Here is an 11,721-nt window from a genome sequence, read left to right on the forward strand (position 1 = left end):
CGGCTTGTCTGAGGGAACATCCGGTGCCAGAGTCCAGCGTCCCGCGTGTCTGCTTCTGTGCACACCACATCTCAGGTTGAGCGGGTTTGGTTTCTACTTTCCATCGATTCCATCCTGGCTCCACACAGCCTCCAGTTGTTGTAAGCATCGCAAGGGAGTCGCTGCACGTGGCGGGGACAGTCGTGGGGGGTGGAAGAGAAGAGCTGCATCATCAGTTTTGTATGCCGGTATCAAGATAGAATTTGTTGATGTGTGCGTTGAATATTTCCTCCTGAAGATGCGTGCTTAGGAGATGTGGTCAGTCTGAGAGAGACACATGAAAACACTTTACACAGTCAGTGCTCGGTCTACAAAATATGTTATTCGTAAAATAAAGAGAAATGAATTGAAAGAAATAGTAAAAATAAAATAAATTTACCACTGGTGATCTTCTCAATAATTTTAAGTCTGAAATTAGAAGCTTGCACAGGAATTCTGCTATGTCTAGAATTTCAAAAATGGCGAATGATAAAATATTTTATCGTGGGTTTTTTTTTTCCTCCTTCTGTTTGTTGTTTTTTTATTTTTTTTTTTTTTGGGGGGGGGGGGGTTTGTGATAATTGTGTTAAGTGCCCAGACGCAAAACCAGTTCTTGGAACCAAAGCCTAGCAAGTAAAAGCGAGGACAGGTGTAGAGGCCGTGAAGGAGACCACATCCCCAGGGCTTTGCCGCAATGTTAGTCTCGGCGCTGACGACGGTTCTGCGCGTTACGATGATTGATGACATGTCGTGACAGATTCTCTCAGCTGGGGTGGAGGCCTGCGGACAAAACAATAAAAGTGTTTGTGAGATTACTTGACAAGCATTGTGCTCCAGCCGTGTTAACAAGTGTGAGGAAACCTCTTTTTTTTTTCTCCCCAAAAAATCTTCATAGCTACCACGCCACCATCGCCATCAGCGCCACCGTCAGCTAAGCCCTCCTCGAGAGGTCACGAGTGATAGTTGTTGTCGGTGTTAGTGGTGATTGTCTGTAAAAGTTTACAAAACTCCCAAAAATTACTTCTGCGTGTTGCGTACTACCTCAGGTTAGTTTATGAAACGAGGGTAAGTGTGGTGTAGACGTTTGGGTGTTCGTGATACTACTGTACAACAAAAGCCGTTGTAGACTGTGGGTTTGGGGTGAATTTAATGTTTGAATAGGAACACTGGCCACGGTGTATGTAGGCTACTAGGTCGCTGTAGGCTTCAAAACAGATCGAAGAACGTAGTGTACTATGGACCGGCGACAGATCAGGTTACTGTAGTCTCCTGTCGCAGAAAAAGGAGAATTGCCATCGATACTGGCCCCGGACCTGATATCCCTATAAACCAGTGTATTTGTTTCTGGGACAAACGGCGGAGTGTCGGTTATGACTATGAACCTGAGGAAGGCTGTCCCCGCTGGGCCAGGAATTATTAATATCACCACCTCCAACACATATTGCAGATAGCTGAATGAATGCACAGAAGGTTGCAGAACAACACAACTGTAATTAACTGTAGCATGCAAGTCTTTGTGCTGGTTTCCGCCTGGCGTGTCACACCGGAGCGACTTCCTGCGGGCTGATTACAGCGGCCATTATTCCAGGCTGTGTCCCAGGGACTGGTTGGTTGGTGTGGTCGACACAGGGCCGTCTCTATCACGCAGGAAGCCCAACAGGAAGAGACCAGAGTACAGGGCCCGTTGTGCAGACGCAGGGCACTTGACCATCAAAGACCCAGCCCTCGCGCCCTCGCAACCCTCACAACCCTCGTACACACATCAGTCTGTGAGGGTAGAGTAGGGGGCCAGTTCTGCGCTCTCGTCAAATCTTTCGTGCAGCTTCTGTTCCTCGTTGATGTCATTAATGTAATTAATATCTACAGTTTATAGGAAACAGTATCGGTATTTTAATCGTAACAAAACCGCGCTGTGTCAGTTAGGTCTCAAACAAGGGTGGCGGGGGTGGGGAGATGGGGGATTGGATTCTGTGCTCAGGCAATTTTCTGCAAGGCTTACACGGGATCGGGTAAATACGATGGGGAGGAGAGGGAGAGGTACGTTGTGTTGACGAGATTGTCAGCTTTACCACCGCGGCTAAACTGAATTCCCCAGTCCCCAGCCCCCAGCTCCCTGCGCTAAACTGTTGGTTACAGTGATAAAGCTGGCGTGGGTGTGCTGCTGCTGCTGCAGAAGAACAAGCGAGTGTGCTGGCAGCAGCATGGCCGGACCCGACACAGCTTGGTGTCACGGTGAGACGTCTCCGAGCTCATACGATATTGTTAGTAGATGGACCCAAGGCGTGGGTATCTGTTTACCCACGGTCTTGTTTCTGCGCCAACATGTCCTGTTCAATGTCAGCCCTGGTGTCTGTGAACGCCGACGACCATGGAGAATGTCGCCGTCTGTAGGTGTGTGACACCATCCATTGCAAGTCCTATCTAGGCATGTGGCTTTTGTTTGCCATTTTCTCTCTCTCACACACACACCCTCTCCTGACGCATCCTGAGGCCTGCAAGGAACTGGCTTCACCAGTCTCTATGCATAAAATACCGAGACGTTCCCCTTGATGTGGTTTTATTCAGCCTGAGCGGCTTACCCTGTACCTGGTGGGGGCTCAAAATGGGGGCAAACGTTCCGTTTCATCTACGCACGGACACGCTTTTTAAGAAAACATAACAGAATATTGGAGATAAGTTTGCGCATACACCTCCAAGCCCCTGTCTATCCCCTCCCCGAGGGCGTCTTACGTCATGGAATATTTGGAATAGAGTCCATCCCTGCTGCCTGTGTGTAGGGTCTTCCTGTTCCCAGCCGCCGCACAACGTTCATGCTGCACGCGCGGTATGCGTGGCGCGCTGCACGTGTCGACGTGCACAGCAGTTTGAGCATCTTGCGGTGGTCTGAATAAGCTTTTCCTCTCTTTCCCAACCCTTCCATCCGCTACATCGACCTACTCACTGCGCCCACTGCTAGCAATTAACCATTCCTTCCGGAAATTCTTGTTTTCTATAGAAAGCTCCGCCGCTTTCTTCCTAATCCCATCCCTTGTTTCACGCAGCACGTGCCCTTAATGGCTTGGCTATACCAAGATCGCTTCATCCATAATTTTGAGACCCGCATATTCACCACGCATATGGTTTTCTCCCTAAGCTTTTTTTTATTATTATTCCCACCCAGCCACTTCTGTCTGCATCCTGTTTAGAAACAATGGTAGATGCTGAGATTCGTAGGATTACCCGGCACCGCAAACATCGGGTGCATTTAATGGGGGTGCATTTGTCGTTCGCTGAAGGTTACTTCTGAAACATGTACTGGATTTAATTAGGCAATCTGATTGACATGTGACTTGTTTGTAATTTCTTCTTTATGTATATTATTATATCAATCCTATCATTAAAGATGAATGGACCTGCACTGACACTCTGTGTATGTGATTTTTGTTTTCAGGCTCGCGCTTTCTTCCAGGCAGCTTTTGTACTGGCGCCACACATGTACGAGCCACACTACAACTTCGCCGCGCTGGCAGATCAGGTATTTTTAGATTTTCATTTAGTTGTGCATTTTTATTTATTTATCACATATTTTTGTTCTTCATTCCGCCCCTCAGATTGATCTTAATTGTGTAGTTTTGTTTTGCTGGCCAATGGCCTTAACGATTTTCTTTTACCTTTTAAGATGTAATCTTTTTTCGTATGTGTATTTATAACTGGATTTTATTTTCGGCGGTTTTACCATGCTGTGTAATGACTTTGACAGATGTCCATACCATGGCTGCAGCTAAGCACTTGTAGCAGTATATCTTTCTTTCCCCCACTCCCTTCACCTTCTGAGTCTTTCTGTGGCGAGCTTAGAGAGGGATATGGGTCTTTAATGAGTGAATGAGAGACAGATTTTGGGATTGACAAAGAGAGGCGCGATCGAATGAGAAACACTCATTTTTTTCTGACATTGCAATGCTAATTTGTGTGCTCCCTCTGCAAGTGTGTACGACGAACTGTCATAATAATTTTGTTATTTGTCGACCTCATTATCAGGTGCCATTGTTGTTGTCGCACATCACGGCTGCCGTGTTTGACTACAGCTCATGCGTTTGTGAAAGGTGTGGCATTCAACACCATGCTTCTGCCATTTCCATCAAGCTCTTCCCAAAAGACCATTATTCAGCTTCATAACACAAAAATGTTAGCAATTTTAATGACAAGCTAGCTTTTGTTGCTAACAAGAACAAAAGAAAGTTTAGTGCCGCATCCATATTACACCTGAGCTATAACACGCCCTCCGGGTTATAGGCACCTGGCATCTGTTTACAGGGCTGGCTGCCTTGCCTTAGTTGCCGGCTCGGTGTAAAACTCCAAGTTCCCTCCTCCCCGTCTGGCCTATCTCTGTGTTTTAAGAGGACACGGGAGTAACGGCTCGCTTCTCTCCAAGTGAAGTCACAGTTAACACTCGGTTTATGGGTTAATGGATGAGAGGCTGTGGGCAGGAATCGGCCCCGGCGTTAATAACATTGAGTCACATCTCGTTGTAAGGAGGACACTGACGACGGCAAGTCAGGGAGGGGTGGGGTGAGGTGAGAGAGAGGAGAAATTAAAGGAAGAGGGCGAATGAATGAAGTAGTACAACTGGCAGTTTGGGCTTGCCTTCAGCTATTGTTTTTGTTTGATATGTGGAATGGTGGACTTGTAGCCAGTCGTGAAGAGGAGGTGGGGGAGGTTCGTATTCTTCGCTTCTGTCTTCTCTCTCATTCTTTGAGATAAAATATAGATGCCACTCTTCTTTTTCTTTCTCGCTCTCCCCGCCCCCCCCCCCCCCCCACACCACTCGCTAAATAGATGTGGTATTTGTATTTTGTGTGGCGGAGTCGTGTGTGGCGATGTATGTCGGGCAGCACTTGACTGCAGGGCGTTGTTGGCGCGGTAGCAGACACGAGTGCATGGGTTCACACGATGGTGCTCACGGCACTGATAAACTGACCCACGCTCACCCCGACACTCTTTGCCTCCAGCCAACGCCCCTCAGTGGCTCCGTGGCTATGCCCCCGAAGTTTTTCCCTTCTTTGCGACCTTTGCGAAAAATTATTCAGCGGTGGGGACTTTCAAAGGTAGTGTCTCAAGGTGAGACATACACCTCAACCTGGAAATTACTCACTATCGACACTGAGGCTGCCAGTTATCTGAGTCACACCATATGGCGGTTAGTAATCATAAACGGTTCGTGTCCTTCCGCCGTCTGGCGTCTGTAAGTTCGCTCCACGTAGTGAGACGCCATCCTCTGCTGGGGATGCTGCTGAGAAAATGTCAGACTGCGTGTCAGTGCTGACACTGCCCTGCTCCTGCATCCCAGATGTTCTCTCTCTCTCACGGTCGAGTGCCTTAGTGGTTGGAAGGATCTGTTACAGACGACAGACCACAATTTCTTGCCAAAGTCACGAGTGAAAATATCAAATACTGTATACTTCATCACATACTCTGTCATTGTATCTATTCCCGATCTCTCAGCGGTACAAGTGCCAGCCATCTATTACCTTAAGTTCCTTGTTGATGGGACTGGTACCTTTAAGTTGAAAGCAGGACATTGTCAGTTGACATGTCGCAGTTGGAAGCTTTAGTCCTCTAGGTGGAGAGAGACACAGCGCTGAAGATGGTGGACAGAGCTGCGTGCTGTTTGCTGTGGACACGCACCACTTACGCCAACATAAATCCATGTCGTGGACTACTGTAGGTCTCGCGCGCCACATGTTGGCAATGGAGCCAGCGAGACGCCAGTTCCTGTGTCCAAAGGAGAAGCTTGTCATGGAAACGGAATGGTTGTGACGTCATCAGGGTCAGCTTAACGATCCGTTGCTTTGCCCCCATCGCGAAGTTCGGAAAGGTGAACAAATTGCTAACAGGTGTTAACTGTAGGTGTAGTCTTCGCCCCATCGTGGGTTCAAGGACTCTCTTGTCGGCGAATCCAGTCGACCAGGTTGAAAATTCATCTCTACCCTACAGCGCCACCTGCCGCTTGCAGACCTCCTGTGGCGCGTTTACTGCACGAGCAGCCACGCAGCGTGACAGTCGCAGTAACTCTCATTAGAGACTTTTTCGATGTCATCGTCTGTCGATAACGTTGAATCGGATTTGTGGTGACCGGCAAAGGCACCTACCCGTCATGCAGTGGGAGAGAGGGCGGGAAGGGGAAAGATGGAGCGGAGTGCGGCTAACGGTGGAACTTGTTATTAACGCTGACAGCGACGACAGACCAACAGCTGCTCACGCCACGGTGGCGTGCCATTGTTCAATCAAAGCCCCGTCGCCAGGGTGCATTAACAATTCATCAGATGGCGAATCAGGGTACTTTCGTGTGCGGACCCTGGTGCTGTGGCTGTTTTGTCTTGCCGTTTGATCTTGTGGAAGTTTATTGACCAGCAAATCGTGAGAGAGCGAGACAGAGAGAGCACACGTGCCTTAAAAACCTCGTAGCTCGCTCGACGAAAATATTATAAAGGCGTGTTTGTTATTACACTTGGTTGATACGAGCAGGTAGAAGGCCAAGCCTGGTCGCTGTGGAAGAGTAAGTAGCAGGGTGGTAGGCTGCACCCTATTCTGCGTCCACCCAGACCCACTGTGACCGCGAGGGGTCACTGACCGGATAAATGTGGTGACATCATGGAGTCCATTACCCACAATCTGTCGTCCACAAACATTATCAAATTTCTCATTTAGTGCACAACGGCATCTTGGGGGTCCATATTTTTGCCGTAAAGCGTTGATTGTTTATTAAGAGATTAATCAGATTGCGACCGGCATTATGTCAGATATTTTTGCAATTTTCCTCGTGATATGTGTGTAATATTAAATATGTACAAAATGGCTCTAAAAACCTGGTAGTTTTATTTGTGTACGCCACGCATGGACGTGTATATGTGGACTGCTGTCTGTCTGCCAAGACCAACGCTTAGCCTCATGGAAAGTTCTCCGCTTTTTGTCTCTGCGAGCCTAAACAAAGAATGTGAATAAACCGGAAGCTTTGTACACAACTGCCTCGTGTTAGTAGTTAACTGGAAAAAAAATCGTCTGCCAGCAGTCCAGTAATACAAGTTCGTTCGTCACGTGAAAGAAACCGAAATGCGGTCGGTGGCTCTTGTGAGCCAAGATAAGAAAAGAACGGGGAATGGGTTCAAGAGAGCAAAGACGCTCTTAAGAGCTAAATCACGGAAGACATCTGCCAGACAGGACCGTCGCAAACTGCTATTTTAGAATTTCCAGTTTGGAACTCTGAAGCAGCCCGTGGTGTCTGTTGGCTGCAAATGGGGTGTAAGTGATTTTGACCTGCACCACCACACGCCGGCATCTCCCTAACTGCCCGACCACGCGCTTATTTCTAGACGTGGCTTTGTAATCCTTTACACTACACCACTGTTGACGAGCAGAAATTACAACTGAAAAGAAAGTTTTAAAAAATTGGCACCGAAGTAAACTTTGTTTGACGGGAAGGCCAAGCTTTTAAGATGTGCTGAAGTGATGTCACGTGACTCATCTGAAAGCACGATTGAATCGGACGAGTAAGGGCGCCCTCATAACGAATTCAAAAAATCCTTCTTTAAAGCAAGATGTGAAGCTTTAGGCAAATATCGGAATAGCTAATAGCCTGTAACCTTCTTGGATCCTTGACACAGCCCCGGTTTGAGGGAGACCCCTATATGAAATATATAATGGAGGTATTGACGTGGGTGAGTGTATAATGACTGATTAGTAGTTGATCTGAACAAGTTTTAATGAAGTACTGATGTTTAAATAAGTTTAAATGAATGCTTTTTTAAGACTGGAGTTTTATCAGACAGCTATACGTAGAGCAGTCGCGATGGGCAGAAATTTGGTTTTCATGAACATTAGGTTAGGAAGAGGAAGGAACTGTTGTGCACTCGGCACGTGCATCTCTAGGCTTGGCGTTTGGCTCTCGCGTGTCTGCTGCTTATTGACGAGTCACCCTTATTAACTGCGCATGTGTGCTTCCGTGCTCGGCGCCTGCTGATGCAAACGGTATGAGTGATGCTATTTCCCCAGCAGTCAAACATTTTTGTCGCCTCACCTGATCAGCATGAGCGGGTGGTGCAGAATCAAATTTCGGTCCAGCGTATCTGTAATTTATATATTTACAATCATAGTGGGTGATATTTTTTGTAAAGCGCTGTGAGTCATTAGAGAACAGCGCTCTGTAAGTAATCTTCGTCATTATTGTTATTGTTGGCGCTGAATGAGGTTTTATTATTTGCAGCTTGGGATGCGTTTGATCGTTAAATGCGGTATATAACGCTTCAGTGGGTTTTCCTCTGTCATATAAGACTGCACACTGCGCGTATATGCCTCTGGTTTTTTATTATTATTTAAATGAAAGACGATATGAAAGACGATCGGACTGTGTGATGACATACACGCACCCGACGATAAACTCAAAGTGACCCTCATTGCCACCCTGTTCTGTTTACAGCTGGGAGACCTGCAGAGCAGCTACCTTTCAGCCCGCAGAGCTGTGGAGGCGTACCCAGACCACAAGGACTCGCAGGAGCTGCTCAAGCAGCTGCGACAGCACTTCTCTCTTCTGTGAGCAAGTTCCGCCACGTCATTTCCTGTGTGACATCATGGCGCCGCTCGCGGTCGTGACGTCACCCTTTTCTGTCGCCATCGTTACAGAACGTCTTTCATCGAGTCGTTCTCGTGTTGTTCTCGTATTTTATTTATTTCGCGAGAACACGTGGTATGGAGCAGGACAGTAGTTGAACTGTTGAGAGGTAGTTCTGATGGCGTAGTCGCTGGCTTTGGAACCTGGCTTGCACAAACTGTATGCCTGTGATGTTTATCCCTTGAAACATTCCCCAACTCCCACCCCCACCACGTGACATTTTAAGGAAGCAGATGAGAGGAGGAGTGGGTGCTGTAGTTCCGTCCATATCATGATGTCCAAGTGCAGCTCTCGGGCCACGCCTTCAAAGTCACGGACAAACAAGCAAGATGGCAGCTCTGCCCTCTGTAACATAGGCGTTAGTAACGCTTTGATGGTTTGTGAGATGTGATGTATACTACAGTATGTGTTGTCAGTAAAGAGAATGTGCCCGATATTTTTGTCCGACAAGTTAATAAATGTGGCAATATGTTTATACTGTAAGCTCACATTGTTCGTGGTTTTTTGAGGAGAGTGCGCGTGCGTTTTGTGCTTCGGTAGCTGAGTTTTGGTCTTATATTCTTACTGTAAACAACAACAAAAAGTTGCTATGCATCTAGAGCTGTAGGTACGTCTGTCCAATGGACTAATATTCCATTTAATTAAACTTGCGCATGTGTAGTACTTATCATGACTTAAGATTACTGTTGTTATCCGACGCATCATATCAGAACGACTTCACTGTGACCCTGTCCTGACCCTGAGCGTGCATAACGTGCGTCTGTAATTTACTTTGTGTATGCGTGAGTGTGTGTTATGTGCGAATGTGGGTGCATGGTTGTTAGTGATTCAGTCAGTATATCATTTCTGTAAAGCTCCCAGAGCAAATCATTGGAAAAGTGTTGTTGTTGTTGTTGTTGTTGTTGTTGTTGTTGTTGTTGTTGAAGGTATAGATGGTATGAGGTGATCGTGAGATGTCACATGCTGAAAATTGTTGTGGTTGTTGTCGTTTGCGTAAGTTGTCGGACTACTGATGACCATCGTGAAGGTGCTTATTTGTGTGAATTAGGTTAGGGGCGGTCTGCGGTAGAGTTATTTGTTGTTATCATAAACTGCACTTTACAACTCCTACATATTTGAACAAGAGATCTCGTTTTGCCATTAAAAATATTACCTATATATCGTGTTCCCGAAGAGACTCCAATTAAACAGTAATCGAGACTCGTCGACTGTAGCTATGAAACGTGGCACTCGTGGGTCTCCAGCGCGTGGAAGTCGGGTCAGCTGATCTTACAGCATTCATCACAAACTTCCATGGTAGTATGTGACAGTGATAAGGTTAGTGAGTAACCACCATACTCTCATTTTACATGTCTCCTTCCGTTGTCGGTCTTCTGTGCCACTGGCAACTTAGCAACTTGTACCTTTGTACCTCTCTCCCCCTCCGTACCGTCCAATCTCTCGACAACTAGTAGTCAACCAAGAGCAAGGCAGTCCTGGATAGAAGGGACCTCAGCTACAGCGCTATCATCACCATACTTTTGTTGTGTTCAGAATATTCCATATTATTTCAGACTCGTGCTTCCCACTATTAAGTCTCCTATCAGTAGGATGCCATCAACAAATCAATAAGACCTCGATGTGAGGACTGGAAATACGGACAAAGGTCCAGAAATAATGTGTCTGGATGGCTCATTGGGCATTGTCTTTGCTCCCGTCAGACCATCTGCGGGCACCCGGTGCCTGAGAATCGCTGTGTTGCCGTCCCCTCTCTGCCACCAGCAACCGTTTGAGAAGACTGGAACCTTGTATATCTAAATATAGGTGTCTTGCTGGCTGCACGATGAAACTGCGATGTGCGTGTGATGTAAACAACAACAACAACCAAAAAAAAAAACCTACTCCAAAAGCTTGTACACAACCCACGTACTTGAACAAACTGTAACTTTCCCAACCCCCACCCCATGATTTACAACAAACATGTGTGACAGACAGATAACTGGCTATTCTTATTTTCGGCAAAGGCATATTGAGCTGCAGGAAAGGGTAGCTATGGAGGAGGCAAGAAACTATTGTGGAGGGTGGATGCAGTGAAGAAGCCCGCACACTAAGGAGTGCAACAGGCGGGCAATTTCATTTATTGATTGTCGGGCGTCTTTGTCATTGAACGCCAACAATGAATGCATCGGACAACGACAGCAGTGGCGCGGGACCTAGCTGTCGTCATCTAACTCAGATGACAGAGAACAAAGACTGGTCGATATAGCGAGAGACGCCCTCGAGTTTTAAGACATCATCTGCGCTGTATACGATACACAGCTTTCCATCGACCCTTCGCCATGGACCCAAGGCTGTTTCAGTGTGTTTGCTGTAGTGGCTGCGCAGTAGGTTGAACCACTTTATTTATCACTATGACTTACTGTATAGACACTCAATAAAAAAAATATCGAAATCAACATGTAATGCTCTCCCTTGCACCTACTCTTCATTAATGTGTATGTCATGTTTTGTCTTTAAAATATGGCGGGAAGAGTAAAGACATCCCCCTTCATAAAAAAAAAAAATATTAATGAAAAGCCCAAAATGTATACTGGGTGGGTAGAAAGTAGGAATGTAGAACAGACTTATTGCTGGCAAAGCCAGGTCATGGGGACGAGTGGAATGATGAAGATTGACGACTTGGATGAAAACATCAAAAATTAATTGCCTCTGGCTCCCTGACGTCGGAGCAGCGGCCACCGCAGTGTTTGGCCCCAGCGTGTGGTCGACTTTCATCTGCCTGTCAGGCCAGCAGCGTGGCTTCAGCAGCCGACGACAGGAGCGGTGGAGAGAGGGGCAAAGGGATGAAGTCTGAATTTCTGAGCTACTCAGCGGAGTTGGCCGATGCCTTCTCTCGCAAAGCTCCATTGCTCCCCTCCTCATCTTTCCTCCCTGCCCAACTCCCAGAACAGGTCTGGCTGCAGGGAGACATGACACAGCACGGTGCAGTGAAGGAAAGATGTGCACCGTACACATACAATCTTTCTTGAGATGTTTTGGTAGATGTACATGATGGAAGTCCGTGAACAGTCTGTGTGCTT

The 11,721-nt window shown here is 46.9% G+C and overlaps 1 protein-coding gene across 2 annotated transcripts in view; it reads left to right on the plus strand.

Annotated features, from left to right (window-relative positions):
• Positions 1 to 9,145, plus strand: part of LOC112571321 (tetratricopeptide repeat protein 8-like) — a 57,499-nt gene extending 48,354 nt beyond the window's left edge. For both annotated transcript variants that reach the window (XM_025250233.1, XM_025250234.1), the window contains exons 10-11: positions 3,449 to 3,532; positions 8,471 to 9,145. In XM_025250233.1, the coding sequence (XP_025106018.1) occupies positions 3,449 to 3,532; positions 8,471 to 8,587 (201 nt within the window). In that variant the 3' untranslated portion in view covers positions 8,588 to 9,145. The remainder of the gene's footprint in view (positions 1 to 3,448; positions 3,533 to 8,470) is intronic.
• The last annotated feature ends 2,576 nt before the right edge of the window (positions 9,146 to 11,721 follow it).

Source organism: Pomacea canaliculata, linkage group LG8 (genome assembly GCF_003073045.1).
Source record: "Pomacea canaliculata isolate SZHN2017 linkage group LG8, ASM307304v1, whole genome shotgun sequence".
NCBI classification, from domain to species: Eukaryota; Metazoa; Mollusca; class Gastropoda; order Architaenioglossa; family Ampullariidae; genus Pomacea; species Pomacea canaliculata.